We start from the raw sequence: 26,505 nt of genomic DNA, 5'->3' as shown, positions 1-26,505 counted from the left end.
CTTGAAAGAGGGAGAAACCGAGCCATGCATATCTGTAGGGGGAAGAAACAGAGGAAGGATACAATCGGACTTCCGTTTCCGTAGGATCACTGTGGCTGAACCTGGAGAGTCTGTTAGGGACGCGGCAATGGTCCAGGAAGGGATGCTGGTGGCCGGGACCAGGGGGCAGCCCGGGAGCGAGCAGTGTGCAGGTGCTGGGTGGAGCTCCCTGGTGGGCGGGAGGAGAGCTCGCTCTTGAGAGCTTTCCAAGAATTTTGCAAGCTAGTTGTTCCACTGTTGGCAGCTTGAAATTGGCCACGTTGGGAGTGTAGACGCCACAGAAGTGGACAAGCACCACAAATTGGGCTTCTTTTTCTGTCCAGACGTAGATGGTTTAACACCGTCTGGTCGCTGGACATACATTAAGAAGGCAGATTTGAAATGGGATATAAAGAAGGAAATCAAGGGGCGCCTGGGTGGTGCAGTCGGTTAAGCGGCCGACTTCAGCCAGGTCATGATCTCGCGGTCTGTGAGTTCGAGCCCCGCGTCGGGCTCTGGGCTGATGGCTCGGAGCCTGGAGCCTGTTTCCGATTCTGTGTCTCCCTCTCTCTCTGCCCCTCCCCCATTCATGCTCTGTCTCTCTCTCTGTCCCAAAAATAAATCAAAACGTTGAAAAAAAATTAAAAAAAAATAAATAAAAAAAAAAAAGAAGGAAAGCAAGGAAGGCTCCTGTCTTCTGTACTGCCAGCGTGTGTACATGAGCAGGGGGGTTGGGAAGGATGAAGGTGACAGAAGAGCCAGTGTTCCCATCACAAGGAGAGGAGGGAATCTTCTCTCTGGGATTGAGGGATAGGGCAGGTAGGCAAAGAGGAAGTAGGATCCTTTTTTCCCCTTCAAACCAAGATGGGATTCGTTTATATTTAAGAGGGATTGAAGAACCTTACCAAGGCTGGGGAGATGGGGGTTTGGCAGGAATAACCTGTTGGAGCATGGACTTGAATGTGTAGTTCATGACCACCGTCCCCAGAAGATGGATGAGAGATAGACTGGTGTGTGTACCAGGACTTGCTTCTCTCATTCTAGTAAGATATCCATGTGTCAGTCTCATCCATGTGTCAGTCTCCACAGACGTTCCCATGGACCCTGCTCCGGAATAGGTGTGAAGACCCAGCTCTGGGGGCATCGAGGTCTTTGAGGAGGAACAGCAGGAACTGTGGGCATTTGGGTCTCTGGGGAAGCAGGCATCTGGGGCAGGGTTGTGGAAGCTTCTAGTTGTTCCTTGTCTTAGGCTGGGCCCCTCAGGGAAGGAAGGAGGCAGCAGAGACCGAGGATGGCATGTAGCAGGGGAGGAAGGAAGGAGCCGTGGACCCATGTTCACATTTCATTATCTGCGCATCATTCCAGAAATGTTCTCCACGTGTCTCCTATGTCTTCGGTGCTGTTTTCCTCCTGGGACACCTGTAGTGAGAGGGCAGAAAGTCCCTGACATGGACTGTGCCTCCTCAGGCTTCTTCCCTAGGTCCTGATACCCCTTCCCCATCCTTTCCAGTCTGTCCCACGGAGGGTCAGAGCGAGAGCTGTCCTCAGAGCAGCCAGCGGGCACCTGTCAGCATTCCTCTAAATGTGGACACCTTGCGCCCAAATAATCTAGAGATGGTTTCTGTGGGGTTTCCCACCCAGGTGTTGCTCACTTAGCCCACTCCCTTCCCAGAAGCTGTAGGTCTCTCTGTACATCCTTTCATAGCCCTTGACCCCATCCACCTCTTACAGGGCCCAATAGTCATCCTGGGAGTTGGGAACCTCCCAGAGGGATCCCTGAGGCTCCAGAGGGTATGAAGGGAGGTGTGTCACCTGCTCTTTATTCCAGGTGGGCGCTGACCCTGTGTGACCTGCGGGGTTCCCCTTCCACTGACCTGGCTCCTTCTGAGACTGACCTGGCCCTGCCCTCCTTGTCCATATCTCACCAGTGAATCCATTGCTTCCTGTGGCCATAGATGGCAGAGACAGAGACAAGCAGCAGCAGCTTGGGGCCCAGGAAGAGAGCCACCAGGAGTGGAGTGGACAGTTCTCGATCTGGAAATGAAGGGACAGGAGGCAGCATCAGAGAGGGATCCAGGAGTCCACTCCCAGGGGCCTCGACTTACTCCATCTGAGGGAACCTGCATCCATCTATGCTCTGAAGCTCATGAATTTCCCCTGTGAGAGGCTTGAGGCAGAATTCAGGATAAGAAGTACCTCATCTTGCTCACCTCTGCTCAGGCTACTGGGTGTCCTTCCTGAGGGAAGGGCTGGAGACATGAGCACTCAGTAACATGTAAGTGAGGTTTGCTGACTTGTTCCCCACACCCAATGGGGCAGGTCTGACACTCTCTTCTGAGGAGGGAACAGGCTCATAGTTTACTGAGGGTCACAAGATGAGTGGGACTCTGCTGTCCTTAGGATGAATCTGAGACCTTGTGTTTGGACTAGGACAGTCCAACCTCTCAGGGTCATAGGAACGAATGTCAGCCTGGCCTCAAGTAGAGGAAGGACAGTGTCAAGGTGAGCAGGGTGCAAGTCTGCCCTTCTTTGTTCCACACGCGAGCCTCGATGACCCCATGTTCTTGTGCTGAGGGAGCCCTCGGGGTGGCCTGACCTCACAAGACCTGCTGGCTGGAGAACACCCTGGTTAGGAAAGGAAATGGGGTCTAAACCTGGGAGGGGCTTCAAACACCATCCCGCGCCCCTGGACCCCCGTACCAACATCAGGTAATAACATCGTTCTTTTGCACGTAGATCATTGGGTCTGCATGCATAACTTCAGATTCTTTGCCTTTTTACAGTGACTGGATTTTGCTCTTAGATTTACATCAAGAAATTCAAATACGTTTTTGAAATATATGGAATAATCTTAGAGGAAGGAGCAAAGACCCACCATTTTTACCCCTGGTGTGTCGGGGGACGGCAGGTCTCAGCTGGGTGGCCCTCTGGAATTTTTTCTCAGTTGAAAAAGCTGCATTGCCCATGTTTGCACCTGCTCCAGAGGGCAGCGTGCAGCAGAGGACTGGAGGAAGTTGGGGTACAGAGGTTTTGCCCCTCCGCTCCATTTAAAACAAGTCAAAAATAGCATCCAGTTCACCTGTTCTCTGTGCAAGTATGACTTTTCTGTGCTGCATTGTGTTCAATATCTCCTTTTGCCAGTCTTGCCTCCTTCTCTAACTCATACCTGTGAATGGGCACCACACCACAGTGAGGTTTCTCCCTTCTCATATGATGTTAGAGTTTGCTTCCCAATACAGTTGACCTGTGGAGTTAGTCTAGGAGGGGTCTGGAAACCCAGCTCTAATGTGCAGATACCAACCTGAGTCTCAATCAGCAGGCTGGCCAAGAGGTCCCCTGCCTGGTGGGCAGAGGAACAGGGGAAGGTCCCAGCTTTCCCTGCTATTGTCACTGCTAAAAGCTTACAGTGGTGACCTGGGATGGAGTAAGTAGAGGTGGGGGGTAACCTGGTAATCTGGAAATCTGTTGGGAATTATAAGAACTATTGGGTGGATGAGTGTTGCTGAGCATCAACCCTTCAGGGAAAGACAATGCAGAACTCAGACTGGTTGATCTCTCATGATAAGTCATGTGTGAAAGAGGACTTTTGGGCAACATTGTAGACTCCCACCTATTAGATCCCGAGGGCAGAAAAAGCTGAGGACATAATTGGGTCCGACATAATTATAAGAATATTGGTGCTACAAAGAGGATTGAATTCTCAGCTTCAGTATACTGCTCTGCTAGAACAGGGCCGTGATGGGGAAATACGGGAGACAAGCACTGATGTGGGATAGGGACTTTGGGGACAAGGCATTCAAAGCCCTCAGGGCACTTGTGTCTGCTGAGGACAAGGCAGCAGCTTAGCTACTCATCTCTGAATACAGCTTCTGAACCCAAAGAAAAAACAATAAAAGGACAGAAAATTCTATGGAAATCTGGCTTTCAGAAGTCCTTGAAGAGCAATGGCCAAACTCCAAAATGTCTGGGAGACAAAAGGGAAATATCACACAATCTGAAGGCACAATATCTTACACAGCTGCCCTCCCACCCTCACCAGCCATAGGAAAGGGCAGGTGAAGAAGACAAGGGCAGTTATACAAGATGCCAGAGAGTTTTTTAGAAATCCTACTGCCAATATTAAACCCAACTTCAATGAGAAAATATTGGAAATGTGTCCTGCACATCAGGACACAGATCACAGAAAATAGTTTCAAAGTATGCCTGACTTAAGACGGTTGGCCCAGATTCCCCAGAGTCTGTGGTCCCTGACATGGCAAGGTAGACTGTGTGGCAACCAGCTATGGTCTTGAGTGGGTCATTATCTTGGACTATCGGAGTGGAGCCAACAGAATCACAGAGACCTTTACAAGTGAAGGAGGGAGGCAGGAGAGTGGGAGCAGGAGGCATATTGACCGCAGCAGAGGGTAGTCCGGAACGGGACCCTAGGAGCTGGAACAGCAAGGACATAGACTCTCTCCCTGTTCCCCCAGATGGAATGCAGCCCTGCCAACTCATTGTAGACTTTCTGCCTCTAGAAGTGGAAGAAAAAAATTGTGTTGTTTGAAGCCACTAAGCGTGTGCCAATTATTACAGCAGCAATAGGAACCTGATGCAGGGAGGCAGGGAAATTTAAAAAGATAGATGTGCATAAAGGGGGCAGGCATGATTTAAAATGCATAACTTTGGGGGAAAGACAAACGAGATTCAAGAGGTGCTGTTTCAAAGTTGAGTGGTGAAGGGAAGAAGGAAAAATGGGACAGGCACACGTGGCATCCTAAAAGAAGAACAGAAAGATCAGAGGACTCAGAACCTCTCTCCTCCAAATGCCCAAACCGGCCAACCAACCCCTTTAACATACCCGGTGATGCTATACTGAGAGAACAGAGGTCTCTTAAACTAGAAGTGTTATAAAATACCTCAATACCATAAACGTAAACCGAAAGATGTGCATTCTTATTCCAATCCGTTGGGCCAATTATCGCAGTGACTGGAGCCCTGGGATGCCCAGGGGAGGCTGTGGCATCCTGGTGCAGCAGGTTCACATAGGCATCCAGCTCTCCAACCCAGACAACCCTAATGTCCATTTCCGGTCTTAGCACACAAGCAAGTTTGCTAGTTCAGGCACACTGGAAGCACCAGAAGTAACAGCCCTGGTATGAGTTCTAGTGCAAGGCCAAAGACTAAAAACCTAACCCAGGCCAGTCCAGAAGAGGTGGTGTTGATTTGCCTCTTCCTGCCTTCCTGGTTCAGTATAAGACTGACCCCTGGAAATCATATGAGGTCCAAGAATAGGAGGACTCTGAAAGGTGGAAGAGGAAGTCAGGCAGCCTAGATGCCTGCAGTCTGGAAGAACACAGCACCAGGTATCCTGGCTCCACACTCCTGACTCCCCAAGTGCAGAAGGAAGTCCAGGTGTGGCATTCAAACAAAGAAAGACTAGTATCAATCATCCTAGCTCCCATTTCAAAAAATGAGGAGGAGCAAAATAAACCCCAGTCAAGCAGAATGGGGAAAAAAAAGAGGAGAAAAAACAATGAAATTGAAAATACACAATAGAGGAAATCACCAAAACAAAAGAGTTTGTGGAAAAGATCAATAAAATTGAAAAACTTCTAGTAATTCTGACAATGAAAAAAAAAAGGGAAATAGTTCCGATATCAGGAAAGAAATATGATATCACTACAGAGCCTACAGACATCAAAAGGATGCCAAGGTAATATAATGAGAACTCTGTGAGTAGAAATTGGACAACTCAAGAAAATGGACCAGCTTCCTCAAGCATCCACAAGCATCCAATATGAAATGAAGAATTTGAGTAGCCCTAGCTATTCATACTCTCTCTCTCTGTATATATATGTCTGTATATATATATGTAAAAAGGAATTGTGGAGTCCCATGTGGTTTCACAGGAAAGTTTTTGCAAGCATTTCGAGATGAAATAAAACCAAGTTTGGTACACAGAATAAAGTCTTAGAAGAAATTTTGGAAAATCTGAATATAGGTTCCATTTTAGCTGATAGTGGGAAATTACTGTTAATTTTACAAAATATGTAATGGTACTGGCTCTGTTGAAAAACGAAAGTCATTAATCACATGACCACACAATTATGGACTCCATTTGCAACTGGATGTGCATCCATGACTGAGTCATAAGTGGACGCAGTTAGGCAGTACCTCTAGTGTTAGGAGAAGTTGTTCTCCCCTTCCTATCTCTCCTCTCCTAGTTGGCGGGGTCATGGACACTCGGTGACCCAGTGTTGACCCAGCAATGAGGACAGTGTCATGGGGTATGTTAGAAGGAAATGGGCCTTTGAAAGGTCTTCTGGAACAAAGACTCCTGGAAACATGGCTCAAACTCCTCCATATATTATAAGAGCGAGATAAGATATAATTTGGTCATAGAAAGGGGACCTGTAGGTCCTTGGGACAATGCCCAGCTGTTTTCTCTAACACATTTGTCGTATAGGCTGGTGGTCCCTGTCCTCGGGGACTCAGGTTTCTCTTGATTAGTTTAGCCCATCACCTGGACTAAGGGCAGGACATCTTCTCCATCTGTCCCCCATTGCTCCCTGAGTCGGTTCTGTAAACTTCCAAGCTCCCAGGGTGGTTGTAGCAGGAAGAAGACCAGAAATGAACTGGAATTGGCATCAAGTAAATGTGCAGTGAGTAATCATGATTATTGCTGGCCTGTTGTCCCAAAGCAGGGGACAAAGGTGGTTTGTGCTGTGAGCTTCCATGGTCACCAGGGAGTCTGGTCCAGACTCAACACTCTGTCCTCAGGTTTCCCGTCCAGAATTTCAGAGTGGCAAGTGCAGACCTTTCCTGAGAAGGGGTTAGAAGGGTGTAAGAAGGATCGATATGAAGCCCAGGTGAGAACGAACAGAAGGAGGAGGTGGCTGGCCTGGCGTGGTGACATAATTACTGTCAGGTGAAGGTGCAGGAGGCAGGATGCTAGCGACAAGATCATCTCCCTCCCTCTGTTGTTTCTTCTCTAATGCATGTTTATGTCAAAAGATCTAAAAAGCTATGTACCAAAATCTTAACAGTGGTCACTCTTGGAGCACGAGCTTTGGGGAGGGAAGCTCATATCAAAATTCTAGTTTATGTCCGTAGACCTCTAGATTATTCTATAATAGGCATGAATGACTGCTTTTCACATAAAAAAAGAAAAGATAGAATTTAAAGTGCCAGGTCAGTTGGCATCTCGGACTCACCATGGGTCGTATGGGCTTCCTGGTCCTTCTGGTGGGCAGAGACCACAAGGGTATGGGTTTTGGTGACCGTGGGCTGCCCATCATGCTGCACCTGGCAGGTGAAAACCACATCTTCCCTGTGGGCGGATAAATTCACCAGGAGCCAGCTCGTCCAGTTAAAGGTCCCATCCTTGTTCTCTATGAGGTTCGAGGCCGTCGAGGCCGTTTCTGTTCGGGACACGTGTCCGTTCTCCAACCAGGTCAGCTGTAGGCGCTGGGGGTAGAACTTCTTCACTTGGCAAATGACCTTCACCTGGTCCCCTGTCACGGGTTGCTGGGCAACCTCCAAGGTGGGTGGAACTGAAACAGCACACAGCAGAAGCTCTGACCTCATGGAACAGACACATCACCGGGGAGGGGCTCGAGAACTTAGGTCCCCCCACGCAGCAAGGGAATCACCCAGATCAGTGCTAAGCATACAGCTGGTGCTCAAACACTGAGGGTAGGCTTTGCATGCGAATGAAATCCCCTAAGCACAGTGCCCAGTACACAGTAGGTGCTCAAGGTACCTACTGGTAGCTCCTATTAGGGTAATGAGTGAAATCGAGCCCCCGGCATGCAGTTGGAATCGAATAACTAGCAAAATCCATGAAGTCACCAAGCACACAGTGGCTGGATTATAGTAGGTGCTCGATAATTGGAGTGGCTATGGGAAAGTAAATCAAACTACCTAGCACGGTAGGTGTTCACCTGGAACTGCCGTTAAAACAGGAGGAGGTGACGGTACCCCTGGGTGCCCGGTGGTTGGGAGGGTCTGTCAGGAGGCAGGTTCCAGGGGATGGAAGGCTGGGAGCACAGAGTGGGGGAGGGGCAGGCTGGGAGGCTTGGGGGCCGGAGCTGGGCTTGGGCCGGGGGTGACGGGCATCTACCTCGGAGGGTCTCGGACAAGTTGGCAGTCCCACGAAGAGGAGGGCCCCCCTGCAGGGTCACGTGGGCCACCTCGCAGGTGACCTGGGAGCGAACGTCCCCCGGGGCCAGCGGCAGCGTGGTTGTGCTGAAGATGCTGTAGGAAGCGCTGTCTCCCTCTGGGTCCACGGTGGTCTGGGAGGCTGCCAGCTCATTCCCGTTTTTGAACCATTTCAGGGTGACGTTTCTGGGGGAGAAGCCGTGGGACTCGCAGGTGAAGCTCACAGTCTGCTCAGGTGTGGCCCTGGCCGTGGGGCCCGACACCACGGGGGGAGATGGTTTGGCTACAAGAGGAACATTTACGAGCAGTAAGCATGACTCTGGTCATCCTCAGCAATGACAGGTATGTGACACTGTGCAGAACCCTCGCATGGATTATTTTTTAGCCCTGCTGATAGTGTTGGGAGGGCGGTGTCGGAGACTGACTGAGTCAGGGGCAGGGCCTGCGTGCAACTCCAGCCTAAGTTCAAAGTCCCCCTTGTCTTCTCTGCCAGGGGACCTCCCACCAATCTGGGCACAGGAAGGACATTTCTGGTGGGTGTCACTCTCGGTCTCCACCTCCTCCTCCTACAGTACCCAGAACAGAGCTTGCGCATAGCAGGTGCTTAGTAAATGCCTAGTGTGGAGGATTCTGGACACATCGACATGAGTGCTATTTGGAGGCAGATGTGAGGATGGGCCTTGTGACTAGCATGTCTCCCAGACTTTCAGTCTCTCATCCTGGGAACCAGAGGGCTGGTCAGGATTGAAAAAGGGAAGAGCTGGGAACCTGCAGACTGCGGTTCCAGATTTCCCCACCGTTTACCAGCCGTGGGGCCTTCAGCAAATAGCACAACCTCTCCAGGCCTCAACTTTCCTGATCCGTGGAAGGGGCTCATTCAGGGGCACCTGCCAAAGCTCCTGATCCTTATCTGCTGCTCAGACAGTGGAGGGCATTCTTACTGACTTGCCGTCACAACCAGGGGACGGAGCGATACTCACCGCTCACGGTGACCTGGGTGCCTGGTCCAGACTTAAACTCCACATCGGGGTTCCCTTTCTGGAACTTCACACAGTAGTAGGTTCCCGTGTCTTCTGGGGTGATGTTACTGATGCGGATGGAAAAGTCCATGTTGTTTCTCCTTACGGCGTCTGAAACATTTGTTACTCGAGGGGAGTGAGGGTCTCCTCTGAAACTGAAGATTAACTCCCGGCCTGGCCCTGTCCCCCTGAACCACTCGACCTTCCCAGCGGGGAGCAGGGAGGTCAGGGTGCAGTGAAGAGTGGCCGTCTGTCCGGCCGCCACAGACACCGACTTCTCGGGCTGGATCACCTGCAGTTCTGCCTCACCTGCCACACCTGGGGGGAGAACAAGCAGCGATTTACCATCCTTGTGTGATCCTGTCCGTCCGCTCAAGTATTTAACACAACAGCTCTCACTGAGTGCACACCGTGAGCTCAGCCCGCTGTGTGTACACGGCATGTAGCCCTCGTGATGAGCCTGTCACATGAGACTCTGTTAGAGATGAGGAAAGCAAAACACAGAGAGATTCAGTGATGTGGCACACGGCAGGCAGACGGCCCCAGCCCTCTCTGAAAGCGTCGTGCTTCGCCAAAGGATCCTGCTTGTCTGTGTTCTGGCCCCTTGGGGTGTTACACTCTCTGATCTCTTGCATTCAGTGGGGCCATGAGACTTCTTTAGACCATTGTGTGTGAGCGGAAGTGATGGATGTAGTTTCTGGGCTGTGTGTTTAGCTTCTGGAACCTCTATGGATTAACTTCTCTCTTCCACGAGCACATGTACAGGTGGGGGTCTTATCCATCAATCTGGATATGTGAGAGACAGTGATTGGAAGAGCTGCCAACACATAATAAACATGTAGCTAGCTAAACGAAAGGTAAAGGAGTGTTTAAAATTCCTAGGTTTTTTTTTTACTAGAAAGCAATCATATTATATTAAAATATTTCCTAACGCAGTGAAACAAATGATTAAAAATGTAGTGCCTGAAAACTGCATAAAGGTACGATTTTGTTATTCTGGAGATTAAGAGTCCAAAATTGGTGTTGCTGGGCTCAACACAAAGGGCAGCTGAGCTGTATTTCTTCTGGATGTTGTTCCTTGCCATCCAAATTCTAGAAGCTGCCCACAATTCTTTTCATCTTCCCAATTTTCTATCATTCCAAATTCTCGCTTGTATTGTTACTTGTCATTCTCTAACTTTGACTTTCCTGCCCCCTTCTTATAAGGACTCTTGTGAATAAAATGGGGCCACGGTGATAATCTGGGATAATCTCCTCATGTCAAGAGTCTAACCTAATCATTTTGGCAGAATTTCTTTGGCTGAATAAAGAAAAATATTCACATTTTATGTATATTAAGATGTGGTCATCTTGGAGAAGCCATTGTCCTGTCTCCCACACATGTCTGCCCAGATTGTTACAGAAACCAGTTACCATAAAAAATGAAACGAAACAAAACAAACAAACAAACAAAACCTTTGTATGAGTCCAAATTATACAGGCTGAGGAGGCACCATACTGCAATCTGGAAGAAGGGCTTTTCAAGCAGTGAACTGGTGAGAGTTGTGAAATAAAACTAGAAATCAACAACAGAAGTGAAATTGAATCTTCTCCAATGTATTGAAATACAAGGACACACTCTTAGGGAAATTAGAGAACACCTTGAGATGAATGGAAATGGAAATACAACATGCCAAAACCTACACTCTGCACTGAAAGCCACCATGGAGGGAAATTTATATTTGTAATGCCGACATTTAAAGAGAGGAAAGATCACAAGTCATTAACAAGTATACAGCTTAATAAATCAGGAAAAGAAGAAGAATTAACACAAAGCAAGCAGAATGAAGGAAATAAAAAGGACTAATGTAGAGATAAGTAAATTGTGAATACATGAACAACAGAGAAAATCAGTAAACCCAAGAGTAGCTCTTCAGAAACCAACATAGTTGACAAAACTTTAGCTAGATTGAGTAACAGAGAGAAATTGAGAAGATTTCATTAACTGAAATCAGATATAAGAGAAAGACATTATTAAGTATTTTTCTATAAATGCACAGGATTCTAAAAGAGTACATCGAACAATTGTACACCAATAAATTGGAAAACCTAGAGTAAATGGACAAATTTCTAGACACATACAATTTACCAAGACTGAATAATGAAGACTAGAAAAATGAACAGGATATCGCTAGTAAGGAGTTTGAATCTATCAACAATTTCCCAACAAAGAAAAGCCCATGATCATGAAGATTCACTGGTGAATTCTTCCAAACACTGAAAGATAAACTTAACACTAATCCTTTTCAAAGTATTCCCAAAAATAAAAGCGGTAGGAAGACTCCTAAGTTATCGGGTCATCCTGAGACTCATTCTCAGGGCAGTGTTATCCTGAGACCAAAGCCAACAAAGGCACTACAACAAAACTACAGACCAGTGTCTTGTCTGGATATTGATGCAACAATGCTTGACAAAACATTAGCAATTACAACTCAACAGCATATTAAAAGAATTATACACAATGACCAAGTGGGATTTCTTTCTGGAATGTAAGAAGGATTCAACATATGAAAATTATACAGTGTGATAGGCCACATTTATAGAATAAAAAAAATAACATAGTCATCATTTGATGCAGAAAATTATTTGGCAAAAGTCAAACTTTTTATGATAAAAACAATAAAAAAAACTCAGAGTAGATGGAAGCTTACACAAAATATAAAGTCATATATGAAGAACCTATAGCTGACATCACCTTTGATGGTGGAAATCTGAACAAGGCAAGGATGCCTGCTTTCAGCACTTCCATTGAACACAATACTAAAAATCCTAGAGAATGCAATTAGGCAAGAAAAAGAAATAACATTCAAATTGCAAAGGAATAAGTGAAAGTATTTCTTTGCACATGACATGATTTCATGCGTTGCAACCCTAAAGTTTCCAAGTGTAAAAACAGTTAGAGATAATAATGAAATCAGCTAATTTGTGCTATACAAAACCAACAGTCAAAAATCAGGTGCATTTGTATATGCTATTGATGAACAATCATAAAGAATTTTGCAAACCATTCCACTACGCAAACATCAAAAAGTATAAAATATATAGGAATAGTTTGTGCACGGAGATCAAAGGCCTGTATGCCAAAAAGTACAAAACATTGTGGAAAGAAATGAAATGTGATATAAATAAATGGAAAAACAAATACCATTTGTGGATTGGAAGAGTTCATCGATACTACCTAAAACGATCTCCAGATTCAATACAATCACCTTTTTTTTTTTTTTTGCAAATTTCAGAAGCCCTTAAAAATTCATATACGATCTCAAGGGAGCGCAATCATCAAGCAATCCTTAAACAGAACATAGTTGGAGAATTCATATCCTTTTTTAAAAAATTTATTTATTCAAATTCAAGTTAGTTAATATACAGTGTAGTGTTGTTTTCAGGAGTAGAATCCAGGGATTCATCACTTACATATAACATTCAGTGCTCATCCCAACAAGTGCCCTCCTTGTTGGCCCTCACCCATTTAGCCCATCTCCCCACCCACCACCCCTCCAACAATCATCAGTTTGTTCTCGGCATTTAAGAGTCTCTTGAGTTTTGCCTCCCTTTCTGTTTTTATCCTATTTTTCCTTCCCTTCCCTATGTTCAATAAATGTGGAATTTATTTCTTAATTTCCACATATGAGTAAATCATATGATATTTGTCTTTCACTGCCCGACTTATTTTACTTAGCATAATACACCTAGTTCCATCCACACTGTTGCAAATGGCAAGATGTCATTCTATTTGATCACCCAGTAATATTCTATTGTACATATATACCACATCTGCTTTATCCATTCATCAGTTGATGGACATTTTGTCTCTTTCCATAATTTGGCTATCATTGATAGCGCTGCTATAAACATTGGGGTGCATGTGTCCCTTTGAATCAGCATTTTTGTATCCTTTGTATCAATACCTAGTAGTGCAATTGCTGGGTCACAGGGCAGTTCTATTTTTAATTTCTTGAGGAACCTACATACTGTTTTCTATAATGGCTGCACCAGTTTCCATTCCTAAAAACGCTACAAAAATGGTCCCCTTTCTCCACATCCATCCAACATCTGTTGTTTCCTGTGTTGTGCATTTGAGCCATTTTCCCAGGTGTGAGTTGGTACCTCATTGTGGTTTTTGATTTGTACTTCTCTGATGATGAGTGATCGTTAACATCTTTTCATGTGTTTGTTAGCTATCTGGATTTTTTTTTTTTTTAAATATCTATTCATGTCTTTTGCCCGTTTCTTCACTGGGCTATTTGTTTTTCCGGTGTTGAGTTTGATAAGTTCTTTATAGATTATCTGATATGTCACTTGGAAATATCTTCTCACATTCTGTCAGTTGCCCTTTAGTTTTGTTGATTATTTCCTTCACCGTGCAGAAGATTTTTATCTTGATGACGTCCCAATAGTTCATTTTTGCTTTTATTTCCCTTGTGTCTGGAGACACGTGTAGTAAGAAGTTGCTGTGACTGAAATCAAAGTGGTTGCTGCCTGTTTTCTCCTCTAAGATTTTGATGGTTTTCTGTCTTGCACTTAGGTTATTCATTTATTTTGAATTTATTTTTGGGAATGGTCTAAAAGTGGTCCAGGTTCATTTTTTTGCTCATCGCTTTCCAGTTTTCCTAGCAACATTTGCTGAAGAGAATGCCTTTTTTTTCCATTGGATATTCTATCCTGCTTTGTCGAAGATTATTTTTTTTTTTTTAATTTTTTTTTCAACGTTTATTTATTTTTGGGACAGAGAGAGACAGAGCATGAACGGGGGAGGGGCAGAGAGAGAGGGAGACACAGAATCGGAAACAGGCTCCAGGCTCTGAGCCATCAGCCCAGAGCCCGACGCGGGGCTCGAACTCACGGACCGTGAGATCGTGACCTGGCTGAAGTCGGACGCTTAACCGACTGCGCCACCCAGGCGCCCCTGTCGAAGATTATTTAGCAATATATTTGTGGGTCCATTTCTGTGTTCTCTATTCTGTTCCATTGATCCGTGTGTTGGTTTAATGGGAGTACCATAGTGTCTTGATGATTCCAGGTTTGTAATAGAGCTGGAAGTCTGGACTTGTGATGCCTCCAGCTTTGGTTTTCTTTTTCAACATTACTTTGTCTATTCAGGGTCTTTTCTGGTATCATACAAATTTTAGAATTGTTTGTTCTAGCTCTAAGAAGGATGCTAGTGTTATGTTGATAGGAATTGCATTAAATGTGTAGATTGCTTTGGGCAGTATAGACATTTTGACAGTATTTGTTCTTCCAGTCCATGAAGATGGAATGTTTTTTCATTTCTTTGTGTCTTCTTCAATTTCTTTCATAAGCTTTCTATAGTTTTCAGCAAATAGATATTTTATCTCTTTGGTTAGCTTCAGTCCTAGGCACCTTATGGTTTTTTTTTTTTTTAAATACAATTGTAAATGGGATTTATTCTTTGATTTCTCTTCTGCCGCTTCATTATTGGTGTATAGAAATGCAACCGATTTCTGTACATTGATTTTATATTCTGTGGCTTTGCTGAATTCATGATCAGTTCTAGCAAATTTTTGGTGGTATATTTCAGATTTTCCACATAGAGTATCATGTTGCTCTGAGAAGAGTGAAAGTGTGACTTCTTCCTTGCCAATTTGTACATCTTTTATTTCTTTTTGTTGTCTTATTGATGAGGCTCGAAGTTGAATATTATGTACTATGTTGAATAACAGTGGTGAGGGTGGACACCCCTGTCGAATTCCTGACTTTAGGGGAAAGCTCTCAGTTTTTCCCTACTGACAATAATACTAGCTGTGGGTCCTTGTATATGGCCATTATGATGTTGAAGTATGTTTCTTTCTCTACTTTCTTCAGGGTTTTTATCAAGAAAGGATGTGTGTTTTGTCAAATGCTTTTTCTGCGTCCATTGGGAGGATCATATATTTTTCATCTTTTCTTTTATTAATATGGCATATTATGGTGAATGATTTGTGAGTATTGAACCAGCCATGCAGCCCAAAAATAATTCCCACTTGAGCAGGGTGAATAATTCTTTTAATATACTTTTGAATTCAGTTTCCTTGTACCTTGTTGAGACATTTTGCATCCAGGTTCATCAGGGCTATTTGGCCTGTCATTGTCCTTTTTAGTGGGGTCTTGTCTGTTTCTGGAATAAGAGCTATTGGCTTTGTAGAATGAGTTTGGAAGCTTTCCTTCCATTCTATGTTTTGGAACATTTTGAGATGAATGGGTGTTAACTCTTCTTTAAAAATCTTGTAGAATTCCCCTGGGAAGTCATCTAGCCCAGGAGTCTTGTTTGTTGGGAGATTTTTGATAACTGATTCAATTTCTTTGCTGGTTATGGATCTGTTCAAATTTTCTGTTTCTTCCTATTTCTATTTTGGTAGCATTTGAGTTTCTAGGAATTTAACCACTTTTTCCAGATTACCCAGTTTGTTGGCATATAATTTTTCATAGTATTCTCTTATTATTGTTTGTATTTCTATGCTTTTGGTCGTGATCTATCTTCTTTCATTCGTGATTTTATCTGTTTGGGCCCCCCTTTTTTTCTTTTTAATAAATCTACCTAGAGATTTATCAATTTTGTTTATTCTTTTTTTTTTTAATTTTTTTTTAACGTTTATTTATTTTTGAGACAGAGAGAGACAGAGCATGAACGGGGGAAGGGTCAGAGAGAGAGGGAGACACAGAATCAGAAGCAGGCTCCAGGCTCTGAGCTGTCAGCACAGAGCCCGACACGGGGCTCGAACTCATGGACCGCGAGATCACGACCTGAGCCGAAGTCAGACGCTTAACCGACTGAGCCACCCAGGCGCCCCCAATTTTGTTTATTCATTCAGAGAAAGATTTCGTTTCAATGATCAGTTCTACGTTTTTGCATATTTTTTTTTTATAATGTTTATTCATTTTTGAGAAACAGAGTGCAAGCTGGTGAGAGGCAGAGGGAGAGAGGGAGACACAGAATCTGAAGCAGGCTCCAGGCTCTGAGCTATCAGCACAGAGCCCAATACGGGGCTCAAACCCACAAACTGTGAGATCATGACCTGAGCCAAAGTCAGACACTTAACTGTCTGAGCCACCCAGAAGCTTCTATCTGTTCTACTTTTTTATTTGTTTGCTTTTATATCATTTATTTCTGCTCTAATCTCCATTACTTCCCTTCTTCTGCTGGTGTTAGGTTTTATTTGCTGCTCCTTTTATGTCTCCTTTATGTGTAAGGTTAGATTGTGTATTTCGGACCTTTCTTGCTTCTTGAGATAGGCCTGCATTGCAGTGCATTGTCTCATTCCAAATGGTTTGGACTGCTGTATTTTCATTTTCATTTGCTTTCATGTATTTATTTCTTCTGTAATTTCCTGGTTAAACCATTCATTCTTTAGTAGGATGTTCTTTAAATCTCAGTTTATTTAGGAACTTTCCAAATTTTTTCTGTGGTTGATTTCAAGTTTCATAGCATTATGATTTGAAAATATTCATGGTATGATCATGATCTTGTTGTACCTGTTGAGGGCTGATTTGTGACCCAGTATATGGAGAACATTCCACGTGCTCTCAAGAACAATGTGTATTTTGCGATTTTAGGATGAAATATTCTGAATATATCTGTTAAGTCCATCTGGTCCAGTGTTTCATTCAAAGCCATTGTTTCCTTCTTGATTTTCTGCTTAGATGATCTGTCCATTGCTGTAAGTGAGGTATTAAAGTCCCTACAATTAAGGTATTATTATCAGTGAGTTTCTTTATGTTTGTGATTAATTGATTTACCTATTTGGGTGCTCTCGATTTGGGGGCATAAATATTTAAAATTGTTAGATCTTTTTTTCTGATGGATAGATCCCTTAATTAGGATTCAATGCCCTTCTGCATCTCTTGTTACAGTCTTTGGTTTAAAAATCTAGTTTGTCTGATATTAGTATGTCTACTCTGGCTTTCTTTTGATCTCCATTAGCATGCCAGATGGTTCTCCACCTCCTCACTTAAAATCTGCAGGTGTGTTTTGGTCTATAGTGAGTCTCTTCTAGGCAGCATATAGATGGAACTTGTTTTTTTTTTTTTAACCCATTTTAATCCATTTGATTGGAGCATTTGGTCCATTCAGAGTCATTATTGAAAGATATAAATTTAGTGCCATTGTGCTACCTGTAGAGTTGGTGTTTCTGGTGATGTTCTCTGGCCCTTTGTAGTCTTTGTTGCTTTGATCTTTTTAATTTTTTCCTCCACTCAGAGAGTCCCCATTAAAATTTCTTGCAGGGCTGGTTTAGTGGTCACAAACTCCTTCAGTTGTTGTTTGTCTTGGGAAGTCTTTATCTCTGCTGCTGTTCTGAAAGACAGCCTTGCTGTATGAAGAATTGTTGGCTGCATATTTTTCCCATTTAGCACATTGAATATTTCTTGCCACTCCCTTCTGGCCTGCCAAGTTTCAGTGGACAGGTGTGCTACTACCCTTATGTGTCTACCCTTGTAGGTTAAGGACCCTCTGTCCCTAGCTGCTCTGAGAATTCTCTCTTTCTCTTTGCATTTTCCAAGTTTCATTATGAGGTGTTCAGGTGTTGACCTGTTTTTGTCAATTTTGATGTGAGTTTTCTGTGCCTCTTGGACTTGAATGCCTGTTTCCTCCCCCAGATTAAGGAAGTTTTCAGCTATAATTTGTTCAAATAAACCCTTTTCTTTTCTTCTTCTTCTGGGACTCCTACTGGGGAGTAGGGATATTGCCTTGCTTTATGGAATTACTAAGTTCACTAAGTCTCCCCCTCATGATTTATTGATTTCCTTTCCTTTCTCTCTTTTTTGGTTTCATTATTTTCCATAAATTATCTTCTATTTCACCTATTATCTCTTCTGCTTCTTCAGTCCTCATTGTGACTGTATCAGGTCGGCTTTGCATCTCAGTTATAGCATTTTTTATTTCAGCCTGATTAGATTTTAGGTCTCTGATCTCTGCAGCAAGGCTTTCTTTGGTGTCTTCTATGCTTTTTCCAAGCCCGGCTGGTAGTCTTATGACTGTTATTCTAAATTGGGATTCAGAGAAATTGCTTATATCTGTTTCCAGAAAGTCCTTGCGTGTGATTTCTTCTTGAACTTTCTTTGGGGAATATTCCTCTGTGTTGTCATTTTGCTAATTTTCTGTTTTTTGCATCTTTTAAAAGCTTGTAAAGTGTCCAGCACCTAAGAGTACTGCTATATTCAAAATATGTCATACACTGTCCAGGGCCTAGAACTTCATGAAATGTCTCTGGTGTATGCTGTGTGCACTCTGACATTGTGTTTTGGCTGCTCTTTCCCACTGTTAAGTCTTCTGCAGAGATCCTCCTTGCTTGTAGTGGGGATTCTTTAGACCTTTAACTAGGTATGCTTTGATTTGTGTGTTGAAGTAAGCCTGGAAAAGTCAGGGGGAAAAAAAGCCTGAAAACAAACCAAAACAAACCCAAAAGGCTGATCTCCTCCGAAAATAAAAGGGAAGGTAAGAAAACAAGACAAAAATAAAGAAACAAAAAAAGGGGGGGAGGAGAATCAAAAAACTAAGACTGATTCCAAAGGAAAAGAAAGGGGAAAAAAAGAAAAAAGAAAAGAAAAAAATAAAAAGCCTTATCTAAAAACGAAAGAGCTAGAAAAGTAAATGGAAAAAAAAAAAAAAAGCAAGAAACCATGAGGCTGACTCCAAAAGAAAAAAGGAAGAAAGAAATAAAAGGAAAAATGTAAGCCTTATCCTATTTCCAGAAGTACTAGAAATACTTGGTGTCATAGCCAAGAAATCATTCCCTAATCCAATATCATGACCTCAATATAGCTGTGTTTGAGCCAACTATGAAAGCCCAGGGTCCCCCTACTTCTCTGCCATCTTAACTCATAGTAACTAGTGGAAATCGTAGGTGTCATTTTGAAGCACTTAATCTTCAGTACAATTCGTGTCTGGAGGGAGCTGGTTAAGCTGGTCTTGTGAAGGAGAGGCTGGCTGCCTGGGTCAGAGTCAGTCTTGCCCTAGTAAATAAGCATTTGTCATACCCAGAGCCGGGGTGGGGACAGACGGGGTTTTGTGTGAGTAGGTCCTGCTTCCACTGGGGGCCGCTGCACTGCTCTCTGAAGTCCCACCGTGTTCTCGTGGGGAGAAGGGGGGAGGGAATGGCACCACCCCAATCTCATCCCAGGACTGGGGATCTCACACTTGCCGCTGTTCAGGCAACCCTCACAGAATAATGAAGGCACCCAAATTGCCCTGCACCATAGAAATCCTTTTTTTCTTTGGTGTGGGACTGGGATTCAAAACCTGAAGTCTTAAAGGACCCAGCACTATGCTGATCCAGTCCTGTCCTCCAGGGGTAGAGCCTCTCCAGACTCTATCTGGAGTCCCTTGTCCCTCAAAAATAGTCCCCTGCCTGCACAGTGCATGAAATCTATGGTGTAGCACATCAAAAAGCAGCAAAAGTTACATTCCCCTTGGATGTATCTTTGTCCATTGATAATGAAAGGCCTTTCACTGATGCATGCAGGGTCTTTGGTCCTCGGAGAAGCAATATACCCTCTTCCAAAAGTGCTCCAGGGAGGGGAATGTTCTTTTCCAATGCACCTTGGAGATCCCTACGCTCCCAGGCCAAATCCTTTCTCCCCAGGAGCTCACACCACACCTCCACCCAGAGAAAGTCATGCACTTCCAAAACCTCAGAGTTTGGGTTCCAAATGCTGTTTGCAAAAAATCCCTGTGACACTCAGTACATCCTTCTCCACAGTCCATGCTCCAGAGAGCTGTTCCTCTTGTGCAAATTCAATGCTGCACTTTCTCAACCCATCTCTCTTTCCCTTTTCTGTCTCCGTGGAAAGGGTTGCCCTCCTCTCCATGGCAACACTATTTATCTCTCACCCACTTCACGTCTACATACCTCACACCTGCCACACTGTCTCCTTGCAACTGAGGAGATCCTTCTGCCACTGCACGGATCAGTTTCTTGGGTGTTCCAAGTGATCTGACCTCAATATAGGTGTGTTTGGAGAACTATGAAAGCCCAGGGTCTCCCTACTTCTCTGCCATGTTAGTTCCTCTGAGAACTCACACTTCTTGATTTCAAAACTTACTACAAAGTGTTATAGTCAGATTACTGTGGTACTGAAAATATCATAGAGATATAGAGCAGTGGAATAGAATAGAAAGCCTGGCAATAAACCCACACATACACGGTCAAATGATTTTCGACAAAAGTGCCAAGATCATGCAACAGGGGAAAGAACAGACTCTTCAGCACAAGTTGCTGGGAAAACTGGATATCTACATGCAAAGAATGGGGTTGAACCCTCACCTTTCTCTATATAGATGAATGAACTGAAATTGGATGAAGGACCCAGCACTATGTTGATCCAGCATACATGTAAGAACTAAAACTATAAAATTCAGAGAAAAAAACCTGTAGACAAAATTCATGATATTGGATTAGGGAATGATGTCCTCGTATGACCCCAAAAACACAAGTAACAAATAAAAAAATATACAATTTGGACTTTATCAAGATTAAAAACTTTTGCACAGCAAAAGTCAATAGACGATATCAAAAGTGAAAGGAGAACTTACAGAAGGAGAGAAAGTATTTGCAAAGCCTATGTCTGAGACAGGATTAATAACCAACATATGTAAAGAACTCCTACAACTCAACAACAAAATAACAAACAGCTCAATTAAAAAATGACCCAAGGACTAGAATAGCTATTACTCCAAAGAAGATATTCAAACAGTGAATAAACCCATAAAAAGATGCTCAACATCACTTGTCATTAGAAAAATGAAAATCAAAACCACAATCCCTTTGAATAGCTTTTATCAAAAACAAAACAAAAGAAAGAAACACCAAAATGAATACAAGAAAATTAAACTTCAGAAAATAAAGATTGAGTAAGCTATGGAGAAATTGCAACTCTTGTATGTCATGGGTAGGAATATATAATGGTGTAGCCACTCTGGAAACAGTGTTCGTGTTCATGTAGAATTTACCACAGGATCAACCAATTCCACTCTTAGGTAAATACCCCCGAATTAAAAGTACGTACTGAGATACTTGTACATCCGTGTTTACAGCAGCATGATACATGATAACCGAAAGGTAGCAGAAAGAATTCATATCTATGCATAAATGAATGGATAAACAAAATGTTGATGTAGACACATACAATGGAATGTTATTCAGCCTTATTAAGAATGACCACCTGATATGTTCCCTAATTGAATGAACCTCGAAAATATCATTCTAAGTGAAATATGCCAGAGTTGAGGACAAATACTTGATTCCGCTTACGTGAAGTATCTAGAAGAAACAGCTTCATAGACACAAGGAAGTAAAATAGAAGTTACCGGTGGCTGTGGAGGAAGAAGGTGTAGGGAATTCTTGCTTAATGGGTGCAGAGTATCTGCTTAGGATGTTGAATAAATTCCTGAAAGGTACAATGCTACTGACTTCACAACTATGTGAATACCAATGAATTGTATCCTTAAAAACGGTTGATATGATACAGATTTTATGTTATGTATATTTTAGCACAATAAGAAATACGTACTGAAATAAGGGGATCACCCCATGTAGTGCTTTTGAATTGGACTAAATGACTCAAGGAAAGAGAAAATGTGTTGTTCTAGGGGCTGGTAGATTTGAGAAAATTGCCCTTGAAGGGGGAGATAGAACCACGGGAGTAACTAAAGCAAGGGCAAAAGCAGGCTTCAAACTCATGTTCTGAACAGAGTTGTGGATGGTCGGCTGTGTCTGGACAATGAGTTATGCCTTGAAGGGACACCAGTCACGTTTGGGGCCAACACTGAACTTCAGGGGCCAGATTATGCAGGTGGATTTCACCGCCTCCGTGACAATCCCGTGGCTGGAGACCTAGAGAAATACCAATCGTTCCTTCTTACTTGAGATGTCCTAAAAACTTCAGCAGGATATAAATCAGAGGAGCAGGTTGCTGCGACACCACACTTACATCCTGTGTTCTGTTTATTTCTCAGCTACTCCTCGGGGAGAAAATTTGTGGTTCGTTCTTGCAGCGTGTGAGCTGGTGAAACCCTGGCAGTTAGCGGTATTTGCAACTAAACATGTCTCCTAAGGAGAGACCACGCTATTACTGGCAAGTCTTGCATGTGCCAGGAAGATCGGGTACTTTGGTTTGTGAGTCTGGAGAAGGAGATTGGGGCTATGAAGCTGAACTGCTAAACAAAAATGGGAAGAAGTAGGACTGCATATGGGAGGGAGACATGGAGAAAACAAGGGAGGGCAGAGGTGAGAGGGATCAGAGCGTCAAGAGGAGCCAAGGAAACGTGTCGACTCTGCCATCTGTGTGTTTATAATTCTCATATTTCCATCATGGGGCCAGGCCTTGCTCCTTCTCTCTGGATTTGTACGTCCAACCAGGACTCAACTTCTTTCTTAGATGGAAGCAAACCTCTCACTGTTAACACTGCCCCCAACTGAACTCCTCGGTTTTCCCCCACATCCTTGTACATCTCAGATGAGGCACCTTTATTCTCCGAGATACTCAGGTCCAAGCCCTTGGGAACCAACCTCTCTTTCCACCCCAAATCCTATGCATCAGGAGATCCTGTTGTCTCCCCTTCTGCCTGTACCCACAATCTGACCTCTTTCCCCTTTCTCTCCTGGCTGCTGTCTTGGTGCAAAATGCTTTTCCTTGTTTGCACGAACACGACGAACTCTTGAATGCTCTAGTCGCTTCTGTCTGTGCCCTATGGTGTCTAATCTCAACCAAATGCTAGCATAATTTAAAACTCATGGTGGATCATGTCATTTCTGTCTTCAGAACCTTGCAGAGGCAACCATTTTACTCAGAGTGAAAGCCCAAACCCTTGAACAGAACAGGAGGATTCTACTCTCCTGCTGTTCCCGTGCTGTTCAGGAAGGCTCTTTCCCCAGAAGATCACATGGCTCACACCCTAACTTCTTGTAATCTTTGCTCTAATCTCCCAGTTCAATGAACACCCACCCAGGCTACCTCTTTAAATACATCCCACCCTGAAGAGTCTCTCATTGTCTTCTCCAGCTGTACTGTCATGTTTTTCCTTAACACTCATCACTTTCTAGTATACTATGTGATTTACTTATTTGGTATGTCTGTTGTTTCTTTTCCTTTTCTCCACTACAATACAACTTCCGTGAGGGCCACTGCTTTCCCTCTTTTAATAACCAGTATGCCCTAAGCTCATGTAACAGCTCTGGGCACCTAGGAATTATCCAGTAAATATTTTGGTCATATGTGAATTGCCCAGTGTAACCCCTTTCTGAGACCCTGCCATCTGTTTTCAGTGGAGAATTTCTCGGAAAAATATATCAGAATCTGGGTTTCCCATGAAGAAGACTTGGGGGAAAGTGCCGGAGAGAAGCAAACCACAAATGCTCTGTCTTCCCCACATCCCACCCTTCCCTCCCCCCATTGGCAGATCTGCAGAAACCTCATGGGGATGGAAGTGGGGCCATAGGGTTTGAGAAGAGCCATGGTTAAGCCTGTGAGATCTAGAATCAGACTGCTTGAGTGCAAATCATCACCCTGCCATTCACCACCGAGTGACCTTGGACTTTTCTGTGCCTCCTTTTTTGTCTGCGAGCTAGGGGGGACATAGTGTCTACCTTGGATACAAAGATCACAGGACATAACAGACGCGTGCATTTCCAAGTGGGTGTTGCACATGGTGAGTGCTCAGGAAATTGGAAAGCTATTACACATGAGATTTCTTGAGGCATGTAGGCGTCAGCTGACACTAGATGATTGGGATCAGGATGTGAATATGAATAGAATTGCAGGTGCAGATCATACAGGCAGGAGTCCCCACATACTCTATCCCCTTTTTTTCCTCCCCACCCAGTCCAGCATGGAGGAGGACCTTCAAGGTAGTAATGCACAAATTTTTCATTTTACCTAGAGGGAAGTTTGCTTGTCCCAATACCTGGTGGTGAGTGAGCAGTTAGTTTAGAGAAGTAGAAAAAGGGGGTGAGTAGCTGAGAGACAGGGAACCAAACACCTGTTCAGTGTGCATTTCTTTTTTTTTTAATTTTTTTTTTACGTTTATTTATTTTTGAGACAGAGAGACAGAGCATGAATGGGGGAGGGACAGAGAGAGAGGGAGACACAGAATCGGAAGCACGCTCCAGGCTCTGAGATGTCAGCCCAGAGCCTGATGCGGGGCTCGAACTCACGGACCGCGAGATCGTGACCTGAACCGAAGTCGGACGCTTAACCGACTGAGCCACCCAGGCGCCCCTCAGTGTGCATTTCACATAGAGTGGATGCGATGTGAAGAGAACAAGAAGGAGAGTGTTGTCAAATTTCCCATATGTATGCATATTCACTTGTGTGTACACTTTCTCAGGTACTCCTATGTGTACACACAGACACACACACACAGACACACACGCACACACACAAGTGCATTCCCAGGTATGTATTAAGTGTAGCCTAGCAGCTAGTATATAGATCATTTTGAGGATCAAATGAAATTGTAATACAGGTTAAAAACTCAGCAAAATAGGATGAGCACTGGGTGTTGTATGGAAACCAATTTGACAATAAATTTCATATATAAATAAAAAAAAAACTCAGCAAAATATATGGCACATAGGAAACATCCAACACATCATTAACCAAAGTTTGGGAGGACACACAGCAGAACTGGAACTCTGGAGACCTCGGAGTGTGCTAAGTGATGCCTCTTCTTCTGTTTCCCTCTCTGTATTTTCTGATGTTTGTTTAGTTAGCCTCCACTGAGAAGCCAAGAAGCATAACACGGTGAAAAGAATGAACCGTGGAGCTGGGTGGCCTGGACGTGAATCCCGGCAGCTGTACTGACTTAGGTAGGTGACACTGGCCCAGTTCCACTCTCTGCCTGAGTTTCTCCATCTGCCAATCGAGAGTACAGTCCTAGCTATCAGGCAGGGGTGTTGTGAGAATTAGATCATTTAATACCTACAAACTTGTCCTTGTGACAGATTGAAGCCTCCACTGTCTGGATGCCTCTGGTAACAAGCTGTAGGTGATGGATGCATAGAGGAAATGCTCAGATCCCCGACTTCCTGCTCTCAGATGACACCCAGTCTTTGGTCTTCTGTGGCAGCCCTGGGTAGCACACCTCTGGTTACCTGCAAGCCCTTGATGTCCAGGGACATGGGAGATGTTGTGGGATCAGGAAGAGGGGATTGTACCCCAAGGCAGTGCTTACCTGTGAGTCCCAACAGCAGAGCCAGCAGCAGGTAAGGAGGCAGGTGGGGCCCGGAGGCAGGGGCCAACATCATGGCGGCCTGAGGACCCTCTCTCTGTGCAAATATGTGTGCTGGGGAGAATGGGCCTCTGTTCTGGGGCGAAAAAACCCTGCTTCCTTCCGTGATTAAGAGGAAGCACCTCTTAATGGTGGGGTGGGGTGATGGCTGTGAGGCAGCAATCTGCTTCTAGATTGTGAAATAGAAGTCAGGCAGAGAAGGCCTCACTTGGTGAAGGGTCCTCTTTTCTTTTTCAGAGAGAGTGGAGAGGCCCAGGAGAAATGATGCTTCCCTCCTACATGGGGCCTCTGTCCCCATCCAGTGGGCCTCCCTCCCCCCCCATCTTGAGGCCCCAAATTGGGTGTAGAGATTACTTAGAAAAATTGATAAAATAAAAGAATTTGTATGTGCTCTCCTCCAACCAAAGAAAGAGGAAGTGGGTTATATGTCCCATAAATCACACTCCCAGGCATTTATCTGAGCAGAGAAGACCATGGCCTCACAAAAACCTCACATGAATATTTAAAGCATCTTTCTTTGGCATAGGAAGTAAAGGGAAACATCCAAAATGTCCAGTAATTAGGGAATGCTTGAACAAACTAGTGGATTCATACCAGGAAATACTTCTCAGTGCTAAGAAGGAATAAATTATTTACATGTGCACAACTTGTAAGTTTCCAAAGGCATTATGTTGAGTGAACAAAATCAATCTCAAAACGTCACGTACTGTGGGAATCCACTTACACAACATTGTCAAAGTTGTAGAGAACAGATGGGCATGTGCCAGAGGCTTGGTGTGGTGGGGCAGGTGGGCACTATGAAAGGGTAGCACAAGGCAAACCTTTGTGGCCATGGAGTTGTTCTGTACCCTGAATGTGGTGGTGTTTACACCAAATACACATGAGCGGAAAGACACAAACAAAAGCTGGGGATGTTACAAGATTGAGCTATAAAACACAAGGTCTTTGTCATTATAATCTGCTCAATGACTATGACATTAGCCAAAATTAACGTGGGGGTGCCTGGGTGGCTCAGTCGGTTGAGCGTCCGACTTCGTCTCAGGTCATGATCTCACGGTTCGTGGG

General features: G+C 44.1%; 1 protein-coding gene and 1 long non-coding RNA gene across 2 annotated transcripts; one reads left to right on the top strand and one right to left on the bottom strand.

The window, feature by feature from the left end:
* Positions 1 to 690: 690 nt before the first annotated feature.
* LOC112869564 (signal-regulatory protein beta-1-like) lies at positions 691 to 25,503 on the bottom strand. The gene is made up of 6 exons (XM_086701851.1): positions 25,384 to 25,503; positions 9,141 to 9,497; positions 8,123 to 8,443; positions 7,215 to 7,553; positions 1,944 to 2,052; positions 691 to 1,437 (listed from the first exon to the last, which is right to left on the bottom strand). Exons 1-6 carry the CDS (start codon positions 25,454 to 25,456, stop codon positions 1,404 to 1,406), a joined length of 1,233 nt encoding a protein of 410 aa, XP_086557977.1. The 5' UTR covers positions 25,457 to 25,503; the 3' UTR covers positions 691 to 1,403.
* On the top strand, positions 1,731 to 3,158 carry LOC147582680 (uncharacterized). The gene is made up of 2 exons (XR_015249417.1): positions 1,731 to 1,846; positions 1,947 to 3,158. It is a non-coding gene; the product is annotated as an uncharacterized LOC147582680 (long non-coding RNA).
* Positions 25,504 to 26,505: the final 1,002 nt, after the last annotated feature.

Source organism: Puma concolor, chromosome A3 (assembly GCF_028749965.1).
Source record: "Puma concolor isolate L17-30 chromosome A3, mPumCon1.1.hap2, whole genome shotgun sequence".
NCBI lineage: Eukaryota > Metazoa > Chordata > Mammalia > Carnivora > Felidae > Puma > Puma concolor.
Note: the sequence above shows the minus strand (reverse complement) of the source record. Positions and strands in the feature narration are given on the sequence as shown.